General features: G+C 52.4%; 2 protein-coding genes across 4 annotated transcripts in view; one reads left to right on the top strand and one right to left on the bottom strand.

Moving 5' to 3' along the window:
• Nucleotides 1-14538, top strand: part of LOC119107539 (sodium- and chloride-dependent GABA transporter 1) — a 30479-nt gene extending 15941 nt beyond the window's left edge. For both annotated transcript variants that reach the window (XM_037231021.1, XM_037231020.1), the window contains exons 5-15: nt 1936-2037; nt 2560-2743; nt 3427-3559; nt 3788-3922; nt 4179-4282; nt 4604-4728; nt 5518-5630; nt 5991-6128; nt 8467-8670; nt 9599-9766; nt 10318-14538. In XM_037231021.1, coding sequence (XP_037086916.1) covers nt 1936-2037; nt 2560-2743; nt 3427-3559; nt 3788-3922; nt 4179-4282; nt 4604-4728; nt 5518-5630; nt 5991-6128; nt 8467-8670; nt 9599-9766; nt 10318-10395 — 1484 coding nt within the window. In that variant the 3' untranslated portion in view covers nt 10396-14538. The remainder of the gene's footprint in view (nt 1-1935; nt 2038-2559; nt 2744-3426; nt 3560-3787; nt 3923-4178; nt 4283-4603; nt 4729-5517; nt 5631-5990; nt 6129-8466; nt 8671-9598; nt 9767-10317) is intronic.
• Nucleotides 14539-14542: 4 nt separating this feature from the next.
• On the bottom strand, nt 14543-26406 carry LOC119107540 (arylsulfatase L). Of its 2 annotated transcripts, XM_037231023.1 has the most exons (10): nt 26218-26406; nt 20030-20133; nt 19635-19760; nt 19054-19068; nt 18396-18847; nt 16515-16698; nt 16041-16183; nt 15369-15502; nt 14844-14970; nt 14543-14571 (listed from the first exon to the last, which is right to left on the bottom strand). In XM_037231023.1, exons 1-8 carry the CDS (start codon nt 26367-26369, stop codon nt 15392-15394), a joined length of 1287 nt encoding a protein of 428 aa, XP_037086918.1. In that variant the 5' UTR covers nt 26370-26406; the 3' UTR covers nt 14543-14571; nt 14844-14970; nt 15369-15391. The 2 variants fall into 2 exon arrangements, with proteins under 2 accessions (XP_037086918.1, XP_037086917.1); XM_037231022.1 differs by lacking the exon at nt 19054-19068 and having other exon boundaries at nt 18396-18862.
• Nucleotides 26407-27986: the final 1580 nt, after the last annotated feature.

The raw sequence follows: 27986 nt of genomic DNA, 5'->3' as shown, positions 1-27986 counted from the left end.
CTGAAACAGCAAAGCGCTCGGATAAACGACACGTTCAGACTGGCATGGTTGCCAAACAGGATCACCAAGTCATCCGCAGCGCGGAAGTAGACAGAATGCCGTTATGTGTTATTCATACCATGCGACACGCTTCTTCGTGCAAGCGCACTCCGTTGTTGGCAATCGCTGGGAAACATCTCACTCGAACTGAGCAAGCACGAAGAGGTGGAAATTTGCACTACGCAAAAATCGGATTAACCACATGGAAGTGTCAAGACATGTAGAGCTAAAATAGCCTGTGCTCACCCCGAACCATGTCGCTTTAAGTTAAGCTGAGCGTTGCCAAACCGTGCTGAGCTGGGCTGAGCCGACTTCAGCCGATCTGAAAGGATATGAGAGGAGCTGAAGTAAGCCTCATCTGGCCAGTCAAACCCGCTAAAATATGCAGAACCGATTTCATTCAAGTAAAGCCGGCCTAGGCTGGGCTGAGCTCAACAGGGAAGAGACGAACTTGACGAGCGCAGCTCAGCGTTCTCAGCCCCGTCACGGTACCGACTCAGACCTCACCGTCGCGGTCGTTGGGCTGGGTTCGCCTCGGTCGCGCCAGCTGTCGTTGACGGCGATCCGGAGGCTCGGATTATGGTAACGAATGGGCCTCGGCGGCGGCTGCCGCGCCGTCGCCGACATACTCGATCATCCCCGCACCCGCCGCGCTGGCACACGCGCAGGCTGCCGCCGACACACACGCAGGCGTTGCAGCGCACGCGCGCGCGCCAGGTCCTGTCGGCGGTGAACACAGAGATTAATCGGTGGCAGTCATGAGGTGTGCTTGAGACTGTGGGAGGGCTTAAGGCTTGGGCTGAAACAGAAATGCCGGGTGTGGGCAGAGGGTAAAGGAAGACATGACCAACACCAGGCATGCGAAAGGCACCGGCTATACCCGGGTATGTCTTCTTAATTTTTCCCGTGAGCAAGACGGGCCTTCAGCTGTGGTGCTCAGACGAGGTTCCCAAACGGGGCGGGCGGGAACCCGATTCATGGCTGACGGCTGCAGCATTCTCTGCGAGGCCCAGCGTTGCGGGCATGCAAGATGAAACGCTGTCTGTGTATCAAAGGAGCAATCGCAAGCAATTAGGGGTAAGCGGGTGTTTTGCGCATTTAGCGTAGATACAAGTCATCGCGTGGACGAGTGAGGCATTCAGACGATCATCTTAACGCAGGAATTTTTCGAGGCATTTTATCCACATCACTTGCTTAAGAACTTTTTTGTAAATGGTCCACACCGCGTCTGATTTTGCGTCAACCTAACGACAATAGGTTGGCCTGCTAACAATGTTTGCTGTGACTGATCACACTGAAAGAAGTCAGCCCAAACAATAGAAGTTATTTCGTCGATGGGGACGTTGCTTGGGCCAAATGTCCAATAAACTTGATTTTATTTTTAGCTTACCACTTTCAGCGCTTGGTTTGTCTAATCTGGAGGTCCGGTTTTAGACTGAGATTGTATGTGAATTTTAAATACAAGTGCTCATCCAGTTATGATTTCTTTGGCTTTCCGTATTACCCGTACTGTATAATGCACAGTAAGAGCAAGACGGTTATGAAGGCAATGTTAAGCAAATAACATCGCAGCCCAAGACCAGCAGTCCTCACAGTTTGAGCAAGGCGTAGAGGTTTGCCATGCTGCACAGTAAAAGCCATACTTGAAATGTCAATCGAATAGCGCCGTTCTTATTTTGACATGAAATATTATTGATGTATGTGCCACACGTGATACATGGTATTGATTGGCTGATTCAGTGTAGCGAACGCTCAAATGTTGGACCAATGACGTGGAGACATCCACAACATAGCTCTGTTCATAAGGTCGCATGATTTGGAATCCCTTCAATACTTCCCGCGACACCGATTCCGCGGCCTCGGTTGGCTCTGACAGCGCTCCTCTGCACTCCCCAGGTGTCGGCTATGGAGCCGTGATGCAGTGCATCTGGCTGGACAGCTACTACATCGTCGTCATGGCGTGGGCACTCTTTTACTTTTTCAACTCCTTCAGAGCCGGTAAGGCACGGCGAAGACGAAGAGGCCGCACCGCTAGTATAACCGTAGGATGTCCGTATAGGTGTAAAATGATCTTTGAAGGATCACGTGTGGAGGATGTTACAAAATGCGTTTTAAGAAGACACGCTGAGCAACGACCTGGTTTGGATGCTCTCCTAATTGCGCTCATTGGAAGTTATTTTGGTTTGCGGTAGGCCAATACAGGTCCAGTTGTCTTCCATTCGCCTCGAACGTCTCGCCGCGCATGCAGCGTCCTTAAGCCTGTAGCTAGCAGGCCCGTTCGATCATCCTGAGCGAGACGGGCCTGACGAGAAGAGCCAGAGCCTTCCCGCGTGACGGCTATCAGGCGTCATCAGCGACCTTAAACGGGCCGTGCGTCAGCCATATCTCAGCTGTCCTCATATCCGCCCCGCTAGCAAACGCTGCAATGTCGGCGGGCCGGCTGCAATTCCGGCTGCGCTGTCGCCGCCCGCGGCGTTGCACCGCCCGTCCGGTTCTGCTGACCGCCCCCCCCCCCCGCAGCGCTGCCGTGGGGCGACTGCAACAACTGGTGGAACGCGCCCACCTGCGCCAGCCCCTACACGCGCAAGGACCTGGACTGCTGGAGCGAGCAGCTCAACAGCACCGCCAACGCCTCGTACTGCATGATCGGCACCAACGCCATCCCTGAGGCGGACATCACCGACCCGGTCCGCGAGTTCTGGGAGTGAGTCTCGCGCTGGGACCTCTGGTCGCGTCGCATACAGCTGGGCTGTGGGATGATGCTTATTTGCTGATGTGGGCTGCCAGACTCGGCTAAGTGGCTGGCGTGGGTTTTTACTTGTTTCCGGCCGCCTTTTGCGGTGGGCTGACGGAGCTGTCCTGTCTAATGGCAAGCCGACGATCTGTTTAACTGTACCTTTTCCTGCAGTGTACTTTCCTTGGCATTGCAAACATATCTACATCGTTCCCTTTTTATTAGACCAGTGACATTTTCTATGGACGGAGGCAACGGGACCTGACACTGGCTACTTTAAATTTTCAAAACCCCTTTTACCTAAGATAATATGACGTCAACTTTGCGTAACCATTCAACAGTTTCGTCATCCTCATTCGTGGGAACTGTTTTTAGAAATTGAAGTTGTTTTAACATTGATATTGTTTTGATAAAGGCATGCGGCCGAAATATCAACGTACTTAAATCTCCATTCTCCTGGCTTTTCTCCGAAGAATAAGACTATTACTACTGTTTTATCTATGCGAACAATGTTCCTAAAAAATGCACTTAACAAATTACGAAATACGTAGCGAGTTTTCACCGGCTTGCCTTGAGTCCTTGTCCCGCTGCGCTCTACAGCTGTCAGCATGGGGCCGGGCAGACCTGGTTATAACACAGGCCACATCTCGCAGGATTCGAGCGCTCAGCATATCGAAGGGCATTGACGACGTGGGTGAGATTCGCTGGGAGCTGGTCGGCACCCTCGCCCTCGCCTGGGTCTTCTGCTACTTCTGCATCTGGAAAGGCGTCAAGTACACCGGCAAGGTACAGCAGATACCACAACACTCAGCGAAGGGAATTTTGCCGCGGATCTGACGCTCCCGATCGAGGTGGATGAAGGCGATGACTCACCGCTTGACTGTTGATGCCCATCACATGGCTCCTTCCGGGCCGCCGATATGGGCCACATTCACCGTGAAATGTTAGGTGCATAACCTGACGATAGACATGATGCCTGTGCTTTGTTTTTATGATCTTCGCTTTGTTCCTCAGGTAGTGTACTTTACATCGCTGTTCCCGTACGTTTTGATGTTCATACTTCTGATACGAGGAGTGACCCTGCCCGGCGCCATCGAGGGCATCAAGTTCTACATCCTGCCGGACATCAGCAGGCTCTCCGAAATCAAGGTAAGGCAGGTATCTGGCACGGCCCAGCTGAAACACAACAGAGACCGTGCTCTCGGCCCCGGTCTCGAACCACGCTGGCACGCCCCCTTTCGTAGCATAAGCCCGGTCCTGCCGGCACACGTTCCAGCGTGATCCGCGTGGCGCCTGGCGGGAGCTGGTCGCGTGCCTCGGATGAGTCGGAGTGCAGCGTTGCTGCGCCAGCTGCGCGCGGTCGCGACCACCCGGCCCGGGTGACGTGCAGCGGCTGCCGTTCCAGGTGTGGACCGACGCCGCCACGCAGGTGTTCTTCTCGTACGGTCTGGCTCTGGGCTCCTTGATCGCGCTCGGGAGTTATAACAAGTTCAACAACAACGTGCACAGGTTGGTGTGCAGCTTGATACGAGGTCTGGCGCGAGAAAGTCCAGTTGCGAAAGCGCCTCAGCTCAACTCAAAGCGCTGCGATTCATAGACACAACAAGGCTTCCGGGACAATATGTTTATCACGTTACAAAGCTTTCCGTAAGAACAATGCCTATGTTCACCCAGTTCACAGCCGTCATCCCGCTTGTACTTGTCGCAAGAGAAGCTAATTCACAACGTCTGAACCATCGATGAGTCGGTGGAAGGCCATGTTGCACTGGTCGGCACCGACTGCTAAAGGACGTTTTGCCGGCTTCATCTAATCACTACATTCCCTTGCAGGGACGCCATGATGATATGCAGCATCAATTCGTGCACCTCCATATTCGCCGGCTTTGTGATCTTCTCAGTGATAGGCTACATGGCGACCATACAGGGAAAGCCTGTGGAGGAGGTGGCAGCAGCTGGTAAGCGACAAATCAGGAACCTGGCGTTCGGCGCACAGATTGATAAGGATAATGAAAAACTGATCTAACAAAGCGACCTTCACCCATTGAAGCTTTTATGGCAAATGATTATACGGAAAATATTTTGGATTTTTGAAGGAATGCGATTGCCAAAACAGCACAGTTGAGCGCACGTGACACCTATCGTTGAAACTAAGGTCAGTTATTTTATAAGCGAGTATTATAAGAGCGGCAGCAGCCGCCCCCGCGGAATAAGAAGCGATGCGTGGCGTCATGGCCCTGCCTTTGAGACCGCCACTAGTGTCACCGCTCGTGCGGCGTGTGATGCGCTGGTGTCCCGCGAACGCGTGGTGTGTGGCGCGCTGGCATTCCGCCAGCGTGCGATGTGTGGCACGCTGGTATTCCGCCAGCGTGCGGTGTGTGGTGCGCTGGTATTCCGCCAGCGTGCGATGTATGGTATGCTGGTATTCCGCCAGCGTGCGATGTGTGGCATGCTGGTATTCCGCCAGCGTGCGGTGTGTGGCGCGCTGGTATTCCGCCAGCGTGCGATGTGTGGCATGCTGGTATTCCGCCAGCGTGCGATGTGTGGCACGCTGGTATTCCGCCAGCGTGCGATGTGTGGCACGCTGGTATTCCGCCAGCGTGCGGTGTGTGGCACGCTGGTATTCCGCCAGCGTGCGGTGTGTGGTGCGCTGGTATCCCGCCAGCGTGCGATGTGTGGCGCGCTGGTGTCCCGCGAGCGGCCGCCGGCGTCTGGCGCGTCGGCTGACCGCTGCCCCGTGCGGCCAGGCCCCGGCCTGCTCTTCCTCGTGTACCCGTCGGCCATCCTCCAGCTGCCCATCAGTCCGCTCTGGTCGGCCATGTTCTTCCTGATGGTGCTCATGCTCGGCCTGGACTCTCAGGTAAGCGGGCCGGGCTGGCGAGAAGGTCGATGACCGGGCTCGGGTCGGGTCAGGTTCAGTCGGATGCCGGTGCCGTGTGGCAGCCGTCTGATGACGACCGCCTTTGGCATCAGGTCTACAGGTGTGCTTGTAAAAGCGGGAGGGGTCTTTTGCCCACTGTCATGTTATTGTCGCGAAATACTGTGGTGTGTACCTGTTTGAACACCACGGTTATCTCTGACTTAAAGACCGTTGTTAAGCGCAGTAAGTTACTTTTGGCACTACATGGCTTGGAGCAGTGTTCGGGGGGGGGGGGGGGAGGGGGCTGCGGAGTATGACGGCTGCCGGAGATGACAGTCGATCTGTCTGCATGACTGGCAGTTCTGCACGATGGAGGGCTTCATCACGGCCGTTGTGGACGAGGTGCCACACATTCTGCGGCGTCCCAAAAGGAAGGAAGTGTTCATCGCCATTTACTGCTTTCTATCCTTCCTCATCGGAATATCCATGGTCACAGAGGTACGTACCCATCTGATCAACTAAGGCTGGGTTCAATGTGTTGACATAAATCAATCAAAGACTTGTTGCACAGTTACCATTTCGCCATAGTTCAACGATAAGGGCCTTATGCTTATTTGAGCATGCACAGATGTATATTCAACTCACTGTTAACCAATGACATGGGGCTGTGGGCGTTACGGTAGCTATATATATATGCATGCCTAACCTCTCGAATCACTGCCTTGAAACATATGGTCAACGATTGAAGTATGTTAAGATGACGGAAGACTTTATACCTTGCACACTTTTCACAGTTCACAATCGGTCAGCGAAAACAATTCTAGCCTCCCTTGACCCTGTGACTGCCCTCTCAACTTGCTCTGGAACTCTCCTGTTTAAACAAACGATCTGAAGCAAACGGCACCTGCTTACTTGTGGCCAGCATGACAAATATTTCCTTTTGAACTGAACTTTGAGGAATGGATGGCCTATATTTTCGTCCCGCGGAGTTTATGGTTCCATTCCAACTGTCGTAATTTTGAACGCTTTCCATGCCCTTCGTATAAAATAAGACTCAACTGAGTTGACGTCATTTTGACTCACTCAGCTATCAAAAAGCTAGAGAGCTAGAGACACAAAATTCACAGAGTAGGTAAAATTTTACGTGAGCCTGTTTGTGTGACATTTGCACATATCAAGTTCGTGACTCTTGCATTAGCTAAGGTCAAAAATGGTCAAACATAAAACTAGCGTTGAAAGTTCACTCAGACCTTGTTACGTAACCAAGTTTTACCAAAACGGCTTTTCCAAGCGAAAGGTCAGTGAGGGTTGCATTAAGTAAATAGCCTATTCTGACTAGTAAAAATACAAAGCAACGCAAAATTTCCGACTCAGACTGGTACTTGAATTTAGGTCAGAGTCAAGAACCACCGTAGGCAGCAAGTTCTTCGGATCGGAAGGTTGATCAAGGTCATTTCATTTCAGTGACTTTTCCTGTCCTTAAAGGGAACATAACTCATCCAGCATCGCCTCTTTGACCAATGAATCCGTGATAAGCGTCGAAACTGCCTCATAAATATGTCTGAGTCAAAAAGCTGTTCGATTTTGACGGAAGTCTGATCTCCATAATAAGCTTAAGTTTAGGGAATTAGTTACACTTGTAATCTGAATGGCTCGATTGTCTGAGGAGCCATGCTTAAGTTGCATGGCTTAGTGTAAAGCCGCTGTCGCAATAACTTAAAAGCTGGCCTAAGAACTGACCTTACTGATGAAGGTGGTCTAGATGACCGCTACAGGGCTGTGACCAAAAAAACTGCATTGTTTACGCCACAATATCAGCTATGCAATTGTCTAGAAGCACTCAAAGTTTGGTACCGCTGCGCCACACCACTCAAAATTATTTCGGGAGAGCGATAAGGTAATCAAAGTGATCCCCGCTCGAGACCGTGCTAATTTTGATCAATAGAAGTTTGTGCCATATGATAACCTCTGCATGGTATGCCAGGTATCCGTCGTGTTACCCACAATTCGCCAGGAAAAGTTCAGTAATGTTGTTTATCCCGCTGTCCTGATCAATACAGCAAGTAAGACGTGGACGAAATGAAATATTTTTTTAAAGATTTGGTCCGAACCCTTTAAATTGGTGGATTTCCGGAATCAGAGCTCACGCTAAGCAGCGCTTGTTGTGTGAGCCCTGACCCCTACCATGCGATCGCGCAATTCCATATCAACGGCAGAATTTGGTGGCGAAAGCTTAACGTGCCGCAACGCTCGGTACGGTCCGTCCTGCCCTCTGAAGTCAGCCGACCTTTAGCGCGACCGCTGCCACCGGCCGCAGGCCATACGTGTCAAGGGCAAATAGCGAGCGCCCTAAAGCGACTCGAACCCACCCCGTCACGGGTGGGTGGATCGGAAGGCAGGCGCTCTAACCAACTGAGCCTCCGGGACGGACGGACGGACGGAATATGATAGAAGAGGAAGTGAGAGAAGATCTAGATGTTCGTAATCTTTACGACCAAACCGGCAGTTTTGAACACAACGACGTATGAAAAGCTGCGTCGTCCATCAAGTAGTCAGTTCGTTACACACAATAGACGAGCGTCACACGGGGTGCTGTGCCCCAAGTTGGGGATGCTTGCTTCGACAGATAAACAGTTTGTTCATGTTTGTTAAATTACTTCCAAAAGAAATCTGTTTTACTACAACTGTTTTGAACAAAATGCGATCCGATCGACTTTTATCACACCGCTGTCCTAACAATCGCACCGGATTTGTGAGAGCATGCCGGCCCACATCCGGCGGCCTTGGACCGTAGCGGCGCGCAGCTGTCACCAGGACACGTGCGTGCTTCCCTCAGGGCGGCATGTACGTGCTGGTCATCTTCGAGGACTACGCTGCCTCCGGGCTAGCGCTGCTCACGCTCATCTTCTTCGAGTGCATCGCCATCGGCTGGGGCTTCGGCGTCAACCGCTACTTCGACGCCATCAAGGAGATGGTCGGGTACTATCCGTTCCTCTGGTTCAAACTCTGCTGGACGGTGGTGTGCCCCGCCATCACGCTGGTAAGCAGGGTGTGCACTCTCTCTCTCTCTCTCTCTCTCTCTCCTCTCTAGAGAGCGAGAGAGAGAGAGAGAGAGAGAGAGGAGGAGAGAGCAGAGAGAGAGAGAGAGAGAGAGCGAGAGAGAGAGAGAGGAGAGAGAGAGAGAGAGAGAGAGAGAGAGGAGGAGGAGAGAGAGAGGAGGAGAGAGAGAGAGAGGAAGAGAGAGAGAGAGAGAGAGAGAGAGAGAAGAGAGAGAGAGAGAGAGAGAGAGGAGAGAGAGGAGAGAGAGCGATAGAGAGAGCGAGAGAGAGAGAGAGAGAGAGAGAGAGCGAGAGGGAGAGAGAGAGAGAGAGGATAGAGAGAGAGAGGAGAGAGAGAGAGAGAGAGAGAGAGAGAGCGATGCGAGAGAGAGAGAAGAGAGCTATCTCTCTCTCTCTCTCTCTCCCTCTCTCTCTCTCTCTCTCTCTCCCTCTCTCTCTCTCTCTCTCTCTCTCTCTCTCTCTCTCTCTCTCTCTCTCTCTCTCTCTCTCTCTCTCTCTCTCTCTCTCTCATCAGAATCGTATTATATGCCGTCCAAGCACTCTTGTGATGTAACGATGTAGAGCAGGCATCATAAATATGAACGCGAACCACTTGTTGCATTCAGTTTCGAGACGCGGTGCTTTCTTCTGTCGCTCGTAGCCCTAATACCCGATATTTGTCGGTGTGATGGCGGTTGGAGGCGTGTTGCTATTTAGCGCGACAAGCACATTTATTTTCCAGACATTCAGCTCCCGGACAGCATCCAACACGCAGTGAACTGACTCACAAGAGGCTCATGGTGCCCGTCGTTGACCTCAGACCATATGTCACCAATCAAACCACGGTGTCGCCTGTAAGGTTGTGACACATCTTTCATCAGTTTCGCACCTTATTTCTGGTGTTCGGTTAACCTCCCCATTCATCAACAGGGCGTATTCGTGTTCAACGTAGCCAACTTCACGCCCGTCAAGTACGTCAACTATGAGTACCCTTGGTGGGCGCACCTGATTGGCATCATGCTGGGCCTGTCATCTATGCTCTGCCCACCTACGTTCTTCATCTACTCGTTCTTGAAGGCAGAGGGCTCCTTCACTGAGGTGAGACTTTTGTTGGCCGATCAGAGGCTGGCTAATGGTAGGGAAAAATGTGGTACACCTGTTTTGACGTTCTGGTATAGCTTTCCAGGTAAAGTGACGAGCGACTTTGGAAAACATAAAGTTGAAAATGTGTAGCTTTTGTCAACTTTTCAGTCCTTGTTTTTTCTTCCTCCTAACGTATTCTTTTGCTGACCCGAAAAGCTTGGTCACACTGCAATATAAGGGTGTTTTTGCTTTTCTTAAAACATCAGGCCCTTAGATTGACTTTTTAAGTGCGGGAAAACCTCATCCAGGAGGCTTTGAACAAGGTTGACGGAATCTAATTTTATTCAACGACGGCACTGGTTACTTCAGCGAGGGCCAAATCGCCCAAAAGCTGAGCTTGGAATATCGTCAAGAGGAATCCTCAGACTGTACTGTCAATATTTTTCCAACAACAAGATCTTCATGTGTTCTTTGACTTGGCCTTTCTGTTATATTGCTGGCTGGCTATTGTTCCCAACAATGTCGAAAATGGGGGTCCTTCTTAATAACGTCAAACGTTATTTCAGCGACTGAAAACGATTTGCCGCCCCGAAATTGGCAACGTGACCAACAAAAACGTCGGCAAGTTTGACTCGATGCTCTAAAAGCACGATCACCAGCCATTTCGCTTTGATGTGAAAAAGACCGCCAGACGTCAGGCGGTCGATATCGTCCGCGGTTGTCGCCCTGGCGGTCGATCTGAGCAGCTGCAGTTCACCGCCTCGCCGCTGCGATGCGCAGCGGAGCAACCCTGTCTTCCTGGAATCCCGTCTGCACGGGTTCGCCAGTCTTCCAGTGCGAAACGCACACAAGAGGTCTGCTTTCTGGACTGTATCGCTGTGTTGGTTCAATCGGTGACCTTTTGAAAGCCGTTTACAGCTGGGTAGTTTTGATAGCATGACATACCCGACGTGGGTTGGGTGTCTGCGTAAGTAGGTGCGATAGAGAGGACCGCTTAAGCTCGTGCGAGTAGTGGTGCTTGCTAGTTCTTCTTGCAACGCGTCTTCCAGTGGGTTTTCACGGTTGGTCTTCCATTTTCTGAAGGTGTTGGTAATGCTGTTGGTAACTGTGGTTGACTGTGTATTTTCAGCTTGGTAGTGAAGTAGACTCATTCGCGACATTTAGTACGCCGCCTGCGTGCAGTATGGACCCTCTCAAGTGGAGCATAAGCTGACACCTGTCGTCTGCTGACCTCATACTGTTCATGTACCTCGCGAGCGTTTCCCATACGCATCATGCGCGAAAACTCGGCTTGTGTTGTGAATTTATCATTGACGTGATTTGCTCGGACTGACGAAGCACGTGCCTGCGGCAAGGAGGGCTATGCTTTGGATGGCTGAAACCTTTGAGCTCGTGCTCGTGGGGCAGCTTGGGAACATTCATGAATTAAGATGTTTTAAGCAGTTAAGATGTTTGTTGTTGAAATAAGATGTTAAGAATTAAGATGTTTTCTACAAAATTATAAATTGAGATCATGGCGCAAATGCTCATGCTATTGAGGACGTAAAATAATATTCCAGCTTTGTCCCAGAAAGGTGTCCCATTCATTTATTCTAGTACAAGATATTACTGTATCGATTGCTGGCAAACGTCATAAAAGCTTGTTGCCACTCTAATGCGATGAACGTTTTTCATTACCTGCGCTGCTCCATGCGCGCAGAATGTTCGAATTTTCCCAAAACACCTGATGTCCTCTTAGTTTGTGACCAGCGGATGCAGTTGAATCTACACGTTATCACGGGGATAATTCTGCTTCTATTGTGGAACGCGTTCTGTACGATAATGCCTGCAAGATTTAGGCTCGAACGTCTGTCAGAGCCCTTGTAAAAGCTATGGTGATTGGCTGACAGTACTTGAGGATATTCTGAACTTGCTGCAGCTTGTGCGCTGGTACCCCGTCCGGGACCATTGGCTGCACATAAGTGGAGCTTTCCCGATTGCAGACGACCGTTTTATCAAGTGATGATCAGAAATGAATTATGCATATCACTAGCAAGCTCTTTGCAAGCGCTCATGCCAGGTCTAAGTGGGATGTAATTTAGTGTTAAGGCCGGAATGCTGACGATTGAAAAATCGTCATTTTGACAAACCTTCGGATTCATTTGCTCATAAGAAAATAATTCGTACACAACTTGCTTCACGAACAGAACATGACATCACGTTGCTCTCAAAGCAGTGGTGGTAAAGTAGCTGAAGCTGTTTTCGCTGAGCAAGTGACAAGGATATAGTCCGTTCAAACCATCAGCCAAGTGTCAGGGGATCACTGGGTTAAAGGGTGAGAGCATTTGTCCGGGCCTTGGCAATGACACCTGTATCTCGTCTGGTTTCACAACTATCTCCATATATTAAACAAGTGAAGAACGAGTTATGCATCCTTATACTATCCTGTAAAACGTCACACTCCATTAACACGCGTTTTCAGGTAAAACATAAGCTCCCCATGACCTCATTTTGTCACTTTAACATAAACATAGCAGTTGCACCCAAGATGAAGGTGCGTAAGCATAATCAGGTGCATGAGCCGTCAGCGAGAGCAGTTAGCACAACACGCTGGGTAAGCCTGAGGCGCGTCTAAATAGTCTCTCCTGCGCCAATATCACGCCATGCGGCAGCCTAATCCGCCAGGTCAAATATTTTGCTTTCCGTCTTACCGAAGGCGCAGGAGTTAATATGCGCTGCATCAGGACTCGAACGGCATATATATCAGCAGTTCTGTCGGTCTGGGGACATATCCGCTTTTCCGTTAAAAGCATAAGTATGCGTCTTCTACATGTAATATGTCCCGGTCGGTCCCTGTTTGCATTATCTAGGTGCGGGAGCTAAGTGGTCCGGGCAAAAATACTTTAAGCACCGTGCCGTCTAGTCCTGGTGGAATTACGTCTTCCATTCTACTGATACAACCCTGTTTTACCCCGATTGCTGTCAGCGTCTGTTTTTCTGTCCTGAACTGCGCGTCGATCTCGATGGGTAAACCACTCGATGCCCTTATTTTCCTCCAGCCATGAAGATAAGGTCATTGATTGTACCCAACTGTATGCCGTTGATGTATCCATCTTCTTCTCACATTCACACAGGCTTGGGAAAGCTGGTTTTTAATTTATATGTTTGCTGCATCGGGAGTTGTGCCAACGCAGGCTAACAATACCCGTGAGCTTTGAACGAGTGCCATTACCACGCTAAGAAACTGTAAATACACATTCTCTGTGGTAGCTGTTGGGCGAGCGCCCTCGCTCAGTCCGGCCCTTTCCATGCGCTGACCTAGGGCTTGATGGTGACCGTTTTCTAGCTCTGTGTTAGTCGTGCCGTGGCAGGTCAGTCCCCCGTCGTGTGGCGCGCCCCAGGAGGCAGTTCGTGTTCGGCTTAAGGCGTTGGTAGAGTGGCCCGGCAGCGTTGTAGAGCGGCACCGCCGCCCGGCGCTCCAGGCCGGCCGTGCCCGGACCCGCCGCTCGCGCCCGCTGCTTCGCCGACGCTCGCTGTCGCGGTGCCTGCCTGAGCCGGTCTCAGCACGTGTCTGTGGTAACCCCGCCCTCCTGTCAGAGGATCGGCACCTGTTGGCCTGAGCAGGTCTCAGTACCTCCGCGTAGTCCCGTGGCGTGTCCGCGAGACGGTAGTACTCACTTTCCCGCGGACTAGGCCGTCATCGGTGTCCTGATGACGTAGCCCACGGTTTAGGTCGCATATTCACCCCCGCTCTTCGAACAATACATTCAAAAAAGCCATCCGTGTTTTCTTCTTCGATGCGAGTGCTCATGCACGAGCGCTTATGGTCGTAGATTGGGCAAAAGTATTCGAAACAGGTTCAGATGATAAATGTCGTACCCGGCAGCTCGTAATAGCTCGCCTGGATCGAAGGCAGTGTTCAAATATTGCAATCCAGCGAACAAAGTTAGTTGTCTTCAGAAGATTGCGGTTCCTGCACAGGTTGTTATGATTACAGATAAAAACTGTTCGCACATACAACGAAAACCGTAACGTGTACTGATCGAACTCGACCAAATACCTGTCAGAAGATGCTCTGAGTAGATAAGTTTATGTGTGATTCATCACTGGATCCTCAGAGTTGTAAACTTACAAAACCATAGCTAAGTGCCTTGATCTGCGTATAGTGCTGACAGTGCTGGTGTAAGTCGTATACATCTTCAGCTATTTAGCTGTCGTTCGTGCTTTACCACCTATGCAGTTCGCCTGTGGTCCAAAGAACCTCACCGCGGGGGAGCGTGCAGGACGCTTCACACATCACGCCACTATAACGGCGCTGCAGTGCATGTTACCGTGATCATCACCGTGCTGCACAGCCCAGCTCCCGCACTGCAAGTTGAAGCTGCATTCGCCAGCTAGTTCACCGACGACAAAACAGAGCGTAAGATCCGTCTTCTCACTCTGCATCCCACCGGCTGAAGCGCGCCACGGACCGCCATACCGCGCGCGCGACACAGGCCGCCACCCTCCGGTCCGCTCGAGACGCTCGCGCCTCGCCGGCTACACAGGGACCTCCCGGTGCGCCAGCCGGTAGAACGTGGGAAGTGACGGATCGAGCTCGCTCGCCGCGCCGCCCGCGCGCTCGTCCGAGCCGGGCTCCTGCGCGAACACCACGTCCGCCTCGAGGAACGAGTAGAGGTAGGCGGGGCCGGCCGGGTCGACGCCGGCTCTGTACGCGGCCGCCTGAGCCCAGGGGAAGAGCGGCGGCAGCGGCATCACCCGCCAGAAGTCGGCCAGTTGGCTCGGCACGGTCGGCACCGCGAACAGGTTCGCCCCGCATGTCCTCCACCACCTGGTTGAAGCTGTGGAGGGACTCCGTGTCAGCGGGGCTGATGTGCGCGGCGCCGCTGATTGGTTGATAGAGTAGTTGAAACCTAGCGTACGTACATACACCCTGCTCTTAAAAGGTACGGGAGGCAGCAGGGAGAGACAGCTCTTAGTGACAAGCTTGGGGAGTGATCACTGACGGGTAGAAAATGCACGTCAGCTGGCATCACAATGTGGCACGCGTCGAGGCGTAAGACATCCGGACCGGTGAGAAACCTGTCCGCGGGGTCTTCCTTGGGCCACTCACGTTGGTGTCTCTGGCCCGATGGCCTCCGTTTGGTACGGGTCTGCCGTTAGGTTGTACAGCAAAGTGGTCTCCTTGCACAGCTGGCATCCCTTGGTGATGTAGAGCTTGAAGATAGTTGGGTCCGTCTCTGCGGCATGGACCATTGCGTCAAGCATATGTAGTAAGATACCGGCGTTTGCAACGCACTGCATTTTGCTATTGTTTTCGTAACTAGCGGCCTCGTGTGGCCGTTATTGTGTGATGGGTGCCCGAAAAATGAGAAATGCGTGGCAAAGAGCACTTGTCAAACGAGCGACAACTGTCGAAACATTATTTAGAATAATGACGGGAGGACTCACGCTCGATCTCAAGGGTATGCAGCAGTGATTGAAGCTGACATGACGACTTAGGTCCTGAGCTAGGTCTCTTGATTAGCATGAGGCAGTATAACCGGAGGCTATTTACATGTACGCTTGCTCTGCCTCAGCCTCTGCTCTGTCAGTAGCATGATTAGCACTTTGACATGCAAGGAGGCTGCACACTGACCGTCCTCAGAAACAATGGTTACGCTATCCAGGTCGTCTCCTCTGTAGCTGTAATGGTAACGTTGGCTGTTCTCCCCCTGCGTCAGCATAGGGAAAAAACAGGCTTCTGCCGTCCAGTTCCATGCTTAGCAGCTCCTGCGAAGCATTAGCCGCGTTCGTTCACATGACTTGCCAAAAACGACAGCCGAATGAACCAATCGAGGTCACAATCGAATCAACGTCTTGCACGAAGCGCCATTGTGACATATCATCGAGCATTCAGCTATCACTGCCAGCAAATAGTCATAATATTGCCAGCACACAATGCTGGTTAATGATCTGTTTGCATTTTAGATATTGATCAACCGAGCATATGCTACCTTTGACAGCCACGTAACAAATACATGGAATCTGAACCCTAAGATAACACAATCATGCTTTTGACATTGTCTGACACGTCCACAGACGTCAGGTCGATGCGTTGGTTTGAGAAATGAAGGAGGTAAATAACTGAGCCTCTATCTCTCGTCCTGTCTCCGCTCCAATGTCACTGCCGCCACGCAACAATCGGCACATGAAATTCCATACAGCTGAACGGTTCCTTAAACTACTCTGTCTTTAGCTAGCTCAGTACCATCCGCCCCTCCCATCCCACCCTCTCGCCTCTCCCCACACTCCTGCGGCGGTGCCTCACAGCGCCTTTGCCGATGACATCCACCACCGTAGGCAGCAGGTCCAGCACGGAGGTCGGCCGGTGCAGCACGTGCGGCTTCATCAGGCCCCGGTACATGAACATGCCCGGCACGCGGGCGTCAGTGATGTTGGACGTTTTCGGCGCTGCAGAGGTGCAGCGATCCGTGAGCTGCGCCGCACACCGCGTTCCCAGATGAGTCTCTGCGGTTTGGAGACGGCGCGGAGACGGGATTCCGCGCGGCTCAGCGTGATAAGCCCGGGAGCCAGGACGGCCGTGGTCAGCACCGACGAGCGCCCTTTGCAGCGGTATCCGGTCCTTGAGAAAGGCCGTTGATCGCGGACGTCTACCGTTCGTTGACATGGTAATGCATGCCCCGATGGATTAGCACGCAGCTAGTACAAGAGGGGGGAGGGGGTATCACAGGACACGCTATCTCAAAGACCACGGTTTTTGCGATGCATATTTCCGGCTTACGGTAGGACATAAGGTCGTTGAAGTCGGAGGCGAAGTAGACAATCGTGTCGTCCAGCAGCTCCAGCTCCTCCAGGTGATCGAGGACGCGACCGACGGCCCAGTCCAGCTCCAGCACGCTGTCGTAGTAGGCGTTGACGCCGCTGTTGCCGACCCGGTGTGGCGCCGTGACCGGTGGATCATGCACCTGACGGAACCGGTGGCCGTATCGGGTCACAGGTCACGGGTCGCGGGTCATGTCGGACCCAGCGGCTGCATCGGGCCACGGGTTACGGGTCACCATCGAAACCAGCGGTCGCATCGGGTTACAGGTCACGGGTCGCGGGTCAAAGTCGGACCAGCGGCTGCATGGGGCCATAGGCCACGGGTCACCATAGGAACCGGCGGTCGCATCGGGTCACGGTTCAGGCGGGTAGCGCTCCGAACGGTACACGGCGACGCCTGGCGGAGTCCTTCGCTCTCGTACGGCTCTGCAAGTTCATAAAACAAGCCTTGAGTGGATCGTTTGTCGAGCGATTCCGTGGAATGCGGCAGGCTAAATTGCCTATTCATGCAATAGTAGGGCACTTGAAATGTCACTAAACCGAACCGCCTGCACTGGATAATCATGCACATTGCATCGTGCGCCGGCGGAATGATGAAATGCAGCTGGTCTGCAACTTTCCGTCTGATTGCTGTTTCCCGTCCTGAATACTGAATGCAATGATGTGACTGATATCAGTTCTAACTAACGGAGGAACGAGGAGACAAAAAGTCGTTTCAAAACAATTCAACGGAAGTAGGGAGAACTGGCACGACACGCGTTTCATGTACCAAACCATGCGCCAAACGACTTCAAACTCCATTTCTGAATAGCACATTGCAGCATTTTCACGCCTTTTCGTCTAAGACGTGAATACTTAAGGGCTATTAGGGGTGTTGTTTTATGGCTCGTCAACTGCATTGGTTATTTGCGCTTCAATGTCATGAGAAAATGTTTCTATCATTCCTACAAAACCTTTCTCGAAATCTAGCTGGTGTGACAAAGTACTTACTTGTCGCTCTCTCATGCCAGGTATGCATGCCTAACTTCTCGACATCATGTGACGGGTCATTCCAAGCTGATGTATGCTTGACCTAGTTCAGCGCGTCACGCTGTACTTCAGTATTTAAGGATATGGAAACCGGATCGATTTGGCGCAGGCTGTAAGTGTGCGGAGAACGGGAAAGCTGAATTACAATGCAGAGTCCTGTCGACGTAACCTGCAATGAGCAGAAAACTTCCGGGTCTCGGACTGAATGTGATGCAAACTAACAGTTATTGAGCTCGTGAACAAAAGCAAAGAGACGTAAGTTGTTAAGCGCATTTGCGAGGAGCATTATGCATGTAGCTAAAACAATAGTAATAGTCTTATTTCTCATAAAGAACAGGAGAATGGAGAAATGGATGCAGTGATATTTTGGCCACATGCCTTTATGGAAAAGGGATTTTAACCCATTCGTTCCACATTTACAGAATGTGTAAAATTCGGCTACATTATCTGGACAGTCGAGTGCTTAGATCTAAACGCTCCCTATTTACACGTCAAATACTTTCACTCTTTTTGATAACTAACTCAAAAATTTCGGAGCGAGAACTTTGCTCTCTGTGCTAGCTTTAAGAACTATCGCATTGGCGTCCCGAGCCTTCCAGCTTCCTGTTTTAACCCGTGCCCAGTTGATCTATATCTATGCCGTGTTTTTTTTTTTACGCTAGTGCAAGCCGTCTGTGTTGGAAACGTTCCTGACACGAACGCATGTCGCAGCTTTTGCGATTATCGCATGTAGGATAATATGCCTGAGAGGTAGCCGCCGTCTTCATATCCCATTGTTCCTCACTTTTCCCTGACTGCCTAGAATACGCACGTGCAGGAAGCTGTGCTGCAGCAGGAACGGTTTGCCGGCGCGCTTGCTGGATTTGATGAACTCGAGCGACTCAAACAGAATAGGCAGCGTCATGCCCTGCAGCGAGTACGGCCATCGAGCGACGGCGTCATCACGGACCAGCAGGAGGTCCAGCTTCTGCTGCAGCTCCGCCGTGAGCCGCGCCTGCTCGCGGAGGCTTCCGCCGGAGGTGACCACTTGCGCCAGCCACTGGTACCAGGCCGCCTCGGCAATCGGCCGGTAGATGGATCTGACCGCCGACTGGTTGGCCATCACCTCCAGGTAGGCGTTGAGCTCCTGCATCGTTGGCAACAGGCTCTCCTCCAGCTGCTCCGGCTCGCTGATGGACACGCTCAGCGGCACGCCGTGGAACGAGTCGAAGCCGTGCTTCAGCGGCGAGTGGCAGGCATCCGCCCACGACTCGCACGCCCAGCCCAGCTCCCAGCCGCCTGCGGGAGCAGAGAAGGACTGTCAGCCCAGCCCCCAGCCGCCTGCTGGAGCGGGAGGAACTGTCAGCCCAGCTCCCAGCCGCCTACGGGAGCGGGAGGAACTGTCAGCCCAGCTCCCAGCCGCCTGCGGGAGCGGGAGGAACTGTCAGCCCAGCTCCCAGCCGCCTGCGGGAGCGGGAGGAACTGTCAGCCCAGCTCCCAGCCGCCTGCGGGAGTAGAGAGTGACTGTCGGCCCAGCTCCCAGCCGCCTGCGGGAGCAGAGAGTGACTGTCGGCCCAGCTCCCAGCCGTCTGCGGGAGCAGAGAGGGACTGTTAGCCCAGCTCTCAGATGTCTACAGAGAGCGATTGTCAGTCCAGCTTACAGTTGCCTGCAGAGTGTAGTTGTTGGCTGTCACAGGAACGGGCCATGCGAGTGGCCGGCGCACAAAGCGCTTTGACTTCGCTGGGGCTCCGCGTATATATATACATATATATATATATATATATATATATATATATATATATATATATATATAATATCATGCATGTGTCACTCATTCACGATGCAGGCAGGCATTGACTTTGAGCGGTAAACAACGTGGCTGGTTTAGACAACAGTTCTGCAGCTCATTGCGCTGGAAGTTGGTGAAGTAAAAATGCCGACGGACGGACATCCAGCACTTTTTGGTTCACGTAATCTGGACGCGATTAGCTTCGAACCTTCTGTCCTGGTGACCACACGGAGCGGGTATGGCCAGATCAAAAATCACATCACCGTTCGTCTGCTACATACCCGCGGCCTTTGTTCGATAACCGGACTTCTTCAGGAGGTCAGCATAGGTCAGTGTCGAGTTGGGCAGCCCTGCCCGGCTGAGAGTGTGCAGGATCTGGCGGACCCCCTGTTCGCTCTCCTGAAGACCTGCAGGCACGGAAGTGTGACAGCCGCCGTCACGCGAGGCGTGACTGCGCGAGACAAGCGCGGACGTCGATCAGTGGAGCTCCTCCAGTAATCGTGCGGAGCTCCGCTCGCCGAGTTATGCCAAACACTACACCACGGGGCCAGTTTACGGGTCACACCCCAGTGAGCCGTCTCCATGGAGCGCGTCGAACCGCCATCCGGTCACCACCTCGTCAACACGGCGCAGAACCCCCGCCGGCCGCGGAGCGGAGCCCCGCGGGCGTACGTACCGTAGCGCGTGGGCATCTGTCCGGTCAGATGGGCCGCCCGGTTGGCCGTCGGTGTGAGCGCCGGGACCGTGTGGTGTCGCAGCAGCACGCCCCCGGCCGCCAGTCTGCCGGCACGGACACGCGTGAGCGCGCCGGCCTCGACGGCCACCCTTCCGGTGGTGAGGTGGGACGGGCTGGCTAACGGACCGCCGCTGACCTGTGTCTGCGCCGGGAGGCTGGCCGCCGCTGATCGGTGACTGCGCCGGGGAGTTGGCCACCGCTAATCTGTGACTGCGCCGGAGAGTTGGCCACCGCTAATCTGTGTCTGCGCCGGGGAGTTGGCCACCGCTAATCTGTGTCTGCGCCGGGGAGCTGGCCACCGCTGGTCTGTGTCTGCATCGAGGAGTTGGCCGAAAAGGCGACGGGAGGGATTTTCGCGGGCTGGGTGAGCACACGGTGTTGACATAGAATGGGTCGCGGCTTGGGTTGGGTACGGACTTTTGGAAGGTTGCGGGTGTGGATAAGGGTAAGATGCAAACAGATGTAAGATGTAAACAAATATAGGATGTAAACAAATACAACATGTAAGCAGACTTAAGGTATAAGAATTTACAGGATATTTAAGATGTATCATACGACACGTTGGATAGACACTTCAATGAATGCTTCACAACGTTACTGTTTGAGCTTCTTTTGGTCACCGGCAGCTCCATTCAACTCCTGTTGCAATTATGAAAGCGAAGAGAAACAATTTTGGGTGGATAATTCATCAAAACTTTCCCATTATCTAAACTTAAAGTGCTGCAAAAATGCAAACGGGTGGGTGACGGGTGGGTATAACTGATTGGAGGTGGGCAAGGGGTGGATATGGACATAATCCCACCGGTAATGGATAGATGGTGTAAAGGAAACCTAACCCGCGAAGGCCTCTCCATAACGTGACAGGGCAGAGCACGAAGGCAGCGGGTAGACTACTGTCTGATCCCGCCAAAGAGGAGTCGGCTCTGACTCCGACTCCGACTCAAGACATCTGCGTCTGGGCGTGGCCGTGGTCAGCGTGGTACGATCCGGCGTCGAACCCGCCGAGGATCACGTCTTATTATGGATGTAATCCACTGTCATCGGTGAGAAGATCGCCGCGGTTTTGAACAGGGCAGAGTTAGTCGAACTATTAAAAGACAAATATGGAGCATTTGCTTCGCTAATGGAACAGATGCAAGTACTCCAAGCGTTGTTTCGGTGGCGCTTGACCTGTGAAAGGAAAGCTCCAGATCTTGTGTCACATTCTCATTCGACCCACCCAAGGCTATGGCTAAAAGCACTGGTCGATGCCGGCCCCGATGTTATCACGGCCTCGCCGAATTTGAACATCTCCTGGCTCACTTCGGCTTGACTAATCCCACGTCCAGTTCGAGTTCGCATGCAGTGAACCACCAGCGTGGCACCTGAGCCGGGTTGCGAGGCATGGCCAAGGACTACTGCACCTTTCGCGGGTGTCCTTGGACGACTGACACTGCAGCCAGCCCGCGATGGCACTCGGGCTTGTCCTGCTTACGACCCGATAGATATGAATCATAGTCAAGTCTGCCTTCTGCATTGTTCTGCATTGGGGGCGGCCTCTATGCCCAGCAGTGGGAGAGAACACGATGTGCTACATAGGTGATGCATGCAGAAATGATCATAGCACATGAAGAATCATCGTGTTTTCCTTCAGATTTTTCCTTCAGAGCCGCCTCCGTGGTCTTGGGGAAAGATGCTGGACTCGTAATCCAGCGGCACTGGGTACGAGTCCCAGAGTGGGCGCATTGTTTGACCCGACTGAAATGGAAAGGCCAGCTGGCAACTGGCCAACGAGGCTCAACCCAGACCCGAGGCGGCCGTGTCGCAGCATTGTGCGGCACGTAAAACCCTCCGCATTCCTGTCCGGCGAAAGGGCGGAGGCAAAATTATCTGTTGAAATGGACGGCACGCTTGGGTGGTGGGTTCGGGGTACACGCAACAAGCTATGCTTAGCAGGTACTCTGAATCCGAAGTCACCCATACAAACCATTCGGGATAAATTTATTTTAAAAAAAAGATTCGGACGTCAAAGCCCGTGACCTGGTTGTGTTCTTTGGTCTTTTTTACTTTTTTTGTTGCCGAATGTGACGATCAGATGCGGTTGCTAATTTCCAAAGGGCCGCTCTAGTCGCCGCTCTAGTCGCCAAGTTTTGTATTATACACATTTATCGAACATTTTTAAGTATCCTTCCTAAAATTAAAGGCTGCAGTAGGTATCTATTTCTACCGCAAATAATTCAGAACACCATTCAAGTCACACCACTTCCCATAGAATCATTTACTTCGGTGGGTATTAGCGCCGAAACATTGGCAGCTTCAGTATTTGTGGAAGAAAATTTATCGACTTTGGAAAATTAATTGGAAAGACTTTTGTCCCATACTTCAGAACTATTTGCCTAAGCTTATTATTGACCTATCAGTAAGCTGTGTTCCACGCAATGAACGGTCAAAGGTAATAACTGTACATTTTCGAGCAAAAGACATCTTTTTACCCCTTGCATGCTGTTAATGGCCTATTTGTGTTGGTATCTTAGGAACGGATTACACTGCATAATATGATCGAGCAAAAAGTACGTGGTGGCATCGACGTGGACTTTCGAGCGTGCTTCGTATGAATGAAGCCATTCCCCAAAATGGCTTTGTCGCCGATTACTTTATAAACCAAACTTTGCTACTATCGAATTTTTACCATCTTTATCCACCTGTTTGGAACCAGCTCACGTTGAATGACAAAACGAACAATTCCTTTAATCATGCTACTGATTAGTCCAGGTGATGTTACAGTCAGAATCTAAGCACATGCATTTGCAAGGACCCTCGCAACCCACGAGAATAAGATTCGACCGCCCGTGATGTTGAACTCGGGCTCACAACGCTGGATGAGGACGGAGGCCGGGCTCACAACGCCTCCCCCCGCTGGATGAGGACGGAGGCCGGGCTCACAACGCCTCCCGCTGGATGAGGACGGAGACCGGGCTCACAACGCCTCCCGCTGGATGAGGACGGAGACCGGGCTCACAACACCTCCCGCTGGATGAGGACGGAGACCGGGCTCACAACGCCTCCCGCTGGATGAGGACGGAGACCAGGCTCACAACGCCCCCCGCTGGATGAGGACGGAGACCGGGCTCACAACGCCTCCCGCTGGATGAGGACGGAGACCGGGCTCACAACGCCTCCCGCTGGATGAGGACGGAGACCGGGCTCACGACGCCTCCCGCTGGATGAGGACGGAGACCGGGCTCACAACGCCTCCCGCTGGATGAGGACGAAGACCGGGCCCGCAGACACCGTACCAACGGTACGACAGAGCTGACCCTCGAGCTTCGCAGTCGCCCCAGCTCAGCCTCCCGCTGGATGAGGACGGAGACCGGGCTCACAACGCCTCCCCCCGCTGGATGAGGACGGAGACCGGGCCCGCAGACACCGTACCAACGGTACGACAGAGCTGACCCTCGGCCCTCGCAGTCGCCCCAGCTTACGGCCACCAAGGCAGCTATGCATTGCAAACGCCCAATGACAAAAACTGATAAATAGGCTCCTACATGACGCTCGGGGCCTTGGGACTAGAGGCCCTGGTGCTGCCCGACATCCGGGCTCCAGGTGACTGGTCCGCTGATCCGGTGGGTCGAAGACCCATCTCCAGTCAACATAAAGCCTTGGGTTTAACTGAGCACATAAGCTCTCAGCTTACATAAGCATGTATTCGTTCGGGACCAAGAGATCAAGATGGCGATAGCAGAACGCTATCACATCATCACGGCGTTAGGAAGCACAGCATCACGACGACGCTGTACATCAACCATCAATGATGCTGTTTCGTCGTTAACAGTGAGCAGTGACAACGTTGTGCAAACTGAGGACACACACACACACACACACACACACACACACACACACACACACACACACACACACACACACACACACACACACACACACACACACACACACACACACACACACACACACACACACACACACATATACACACACCTAAATTTCAAACAGTCTCCACTGTGAGCCTACACAACGCTGGTATGTCAGAAGTCTGTGGTCTTCAATTAATCATTCGACAGGAATTGAAGCGAAACCAAAAAAGAACAGATCGTGATGCAACTCTTCCGTCCAATTTCGATCATACAAGGAAGACGCGAATCACGAACGGTTCTTTTTCGGTTTTCCGTTCGATTCCTGTCAAACGACTAGGTGAAGCCGGCAGACGGCCGGCAGGTCGGCGTAGTTCAGGCTCACAACGGGGATTGATTGACATCGAGGTTCCAGGCAAGAATGCACAGCACTGATCTCCAGCCGTCCATGGCGCATGATGTATGTCACTTGTGCGAGAGCGAAAACAAATCCATTGTGCCAGTCTTTACAGGTTTATTATATATGCTCCGTTTTCTTACGTCATCTGCAACAAAAGCAAGAACGGAACACGAACTAGATATCAGCAACAGATTATTTAAAACGTGCGCTCGCCCATATGACGTGCATGTGAAGGCATGCGATTCCGCTGAAAGCGTTCTTATGGCTCATTCACTGTTGCGTTTTTGCACGCGTTGGACGCGCGTACATATCTCCAGGCTATAATCTGCACAGCTGCCTACGTCATACTTTTGGTGAATGCGTCAGACTCTCCGATAACTCTCCGATAGCTATCGCCACTGCACACAGGATATAATTTTTTACACAATCTCCATGCGGTCACGATGGGCAGCGTTCTAGAAAGGGAGAGAATTTAAAACATTTCAGAGGGGATCCAAGGTTCTGTTTGCCTGTTGGGATGCCAAGTTCGCTACTTATTTGTCATATTTGCAAACGATTGACAGTGGGCTATCGATCGGGGCATTCTTGCATGCCTTTGAAATGATCTAAATGCCCATTTGGACCCGAGGATGTCTTAGTTTGCGGCGAGCAAGCCGCATTAAATCATAACTCGAACATCCTCGGGTAGATATCATACGTCGCACACTCATGACTTCTCAGGGCTTTGCGCCCGTCCGACATGCTTAAAAGTGTCTTTATGATTGAACCATAACACAAACATATGTGCACCATGGCATCATACGCGGCTCAGTGGCCGTAATGAAGAGGGATTCGGCTGGTTTTCGGCTTTCCGGCTGCGGTGCGCGTGACGGAGAAAGCACTCACGAGTAGGCATGTTGCATTCAACATCGAGAAGAATAAATGTCCCTGAAGTACGCGAGACATTCTGACAAGACAAACGCTCTTCGTAATGCCATGTGAAAGCTATCTTCAATGCTCGCTAGCAAAGGCGAGGTCAAACGTTCTGAAAGCGACGCTATGGATGGCGCGGGTCTGAGCTGAAGGTCAGAGATGTGTTCCATTTCGCCGGCCGCAAAGCGATGCTCAAACAGCCCACCCTTTTTGGACGATTCAGCTTGAATACGATGTGGGCCAGAGAAAATTTAAGCTCCTGGTTTTTCCACATTGTGAGTTGGGGTTTCGGCATTCTGGAGGTTCTTGTTCTGCCAATAATCCACCTTCAATATACGAAGATGTGATGATTGAGCGACGGTATCATGCAGGCAGCGCGGGCAACGCGCTCTGAATATTGTCAACAAGGCCAATGCTTACCTGATAACGATGTGTCCAGCCCCCCCCCCCCCCCTGGTACATTGGTGGGGGGGGGGCAGTTATTGTTGGAATAGGAGCTCCCAACTCATAATGTAGCTTCCAGTTTTTAAAGAAAATATTCCAAAAGTCATGTTTTACTTCATCAGTCGGACCAGACAACAAACAAGTTTCAGCGACGGAAGCCGATTGGCATCTAAAACATCTTTGTACAGAAGCAGCCGTCTACTTGCATTTGCGGGAGGATTTTACGCAAGTCTTGATTTAAAATGACAGTTTCTCGCACCTTCATGTCATCATTATCCTCAGTACATTCCGGAAGCCAGCGCCTGACGCCTAAGGATGCCAATGCACGGGACCTGGGGGAAACACTGGGCCCGCGGTTGACGTCCACTTCTCTGCAGAGGCGATGAGATGCCGCCGCCCGCGCCTCACCACCGACCAATCGCGCCTGTCACGCGGTGCCGCCACGCCGCCTGAAAATCTGTCACCGTAGCCAGCGACCGAGCCTGAACGAAGCTTGAGGCTCGCTGGAGGTCGGCGTCACTGACCTGTCAATGTTGGGGGTGGGCGCCGGCGTGTCGGGATTGTAACAACTCAGGTCGTCCGTCCTGACGTTGTTGGCCAGGAGGATGACCACGTTGGGGATGGCCGGGGCGGCCGCCTCCAGCAACATGGTCAGCACCAGCAGCCGGAGCGTCATGGCAAGGCCGCACCGTGGCGAAGCGGCAGGTCAGCGGGCCGAGGTCGGCGCACGACTGGCGGCCGGCGGCGGCCGCACAGCGTCTGTCACCGGCGCTCTCGCAAACCGGTCCCCCCGCCCGCGCCCGCCATCTCGACCTGAGGCGCACGCTTCCGCGCTCTCGGCGCAGCTCGTGCCGCCGGCTGCAGTCCTGCGACCTCCGACCGGTAGCGCTCAGTTCATCGGCGTCTCGGGATCACGCGGCAGGTCCGGCCCGCGGATCCGGCGGGCCGCCGGCCGGACCGCAGCGTCCTTACGACCGCTGCGGTCGGTAGGCGCGGCTCACTCCGGCGGCCGCGTCGTGCGTTCACCTCGTAACCTTGCCGAGGCGGATCAGGCTGCATGTAGTTTGCATAACAAAGGGGCCGGTGTTGCTTTTGGGCCGACTGTTGGGAGGTCGGCGTGATCGCCGAGAGGCGAGACGCTCGATAAATGATGACGATGGACTGTTCCGCGGTGCCTGCGTCATGCGAGTACTGCTGGTGGGCCATTCACGTGTCCATGGCATGGTGTACATGTTCCTGTGGCAGATATCCATGCGATTACAAACCGGCTCCCTGATGCACAGTCTGCTACATCGGTGAACAAGGTGGGACGCTGTTCAGCCGCGACGTGTACATTAATCTGACTGTGCATATTCATGCGTGATATCTGTCTCTGGTTTTCCCTGCGACTGCGAACACATCAGCAATCTTTTTTGAGTTGCGTGCAACAATCACACGTTGGTATATTTTGGCCATTTTCGCGCGGGTCTCTTTCCCAAACCATTGCAGTGTTTTAATATGCATTTATTTGCGTAGGAAAAATGTGTGGCCCACTCAAGCAGCTTGCCTTAAATGAAAAGCTTAAAGTGAACATGCACGTGGGATGAACATCCGTGCGGTATTTTCGACCCTGACTTCTGTCTGGATCCAGTTTAAGACCACTGCATGCCTCCCAAAGCAATAGATAAAAACACCGCCCACCGTCACGTCATTGTAGCTAAGCACGATGAACAAGGCACGGGCTTACTGTCCGAGATGTAATCAAGGGTGATAACTCTAACTGAAGCCGTCTTGCACCGGCCGTTACCATGTTGAAACGCAAGTACTTTTGCTATCGCCAGTGAAGACGTGCGGTAATGTCTTCAACGTATGATTGAGAACCTTGCTATGTCTATCAACGCAATGAAAGGAGGTTCTGAACACCTTCGTTTTAGGTACATGAATAAAGCGCCGTGGTTCGTATGCAAAGTCCAATATTTCGTGATAAGGGCGATTTGTATCTCATGGCTAAGGGTACTAATACGATCGACGTAATTCGATTATCGTCCGCTAATTTCTTGGATGTGAAGTCAGCGAGGTAACAGGGAGGCGGATTATACTACGTTGGAAGATATTATGGCGTGTAATGTGTTTCAAGCTAGAGGCTGGCCATTTACAGCTGATGTTAATGTACTGTTGTGCCCAGCTCGCGTTCGCCTTGCATGATAGTTAATCACCGTGTGTGGTAATCCTTGCATGCTGCTTGACAGCTGAGCGTTCTTAAACTCACAAGCAGCCCAAAAGTTGTTTAGCTTGCAACCAAATACATTAGCTG

Source organism: Pollicipes pollicipes, unplaced genomic scaffold, assembly GCF_011947565.3.
Source record: "Pollicipes pollicipes isolate AB1234 unplaced genomic scaffold, Ppol_2.1 Scaffold_6686;HRSCAF=7923_pilon_pilon_pilon, whole genome shotgun sequence".
In the NCBI taxonomy this organism is placed as follows: Eukaryota; Metazoa; Arthropoda; class Thecostraca; order Pollicipedomorpha; family Pollicipedidae; genus Pollicipes; species Pollicipes pollicipes.
This window is presented reverse-complemented; position numbering and strand designations above follow the sequence as displayed.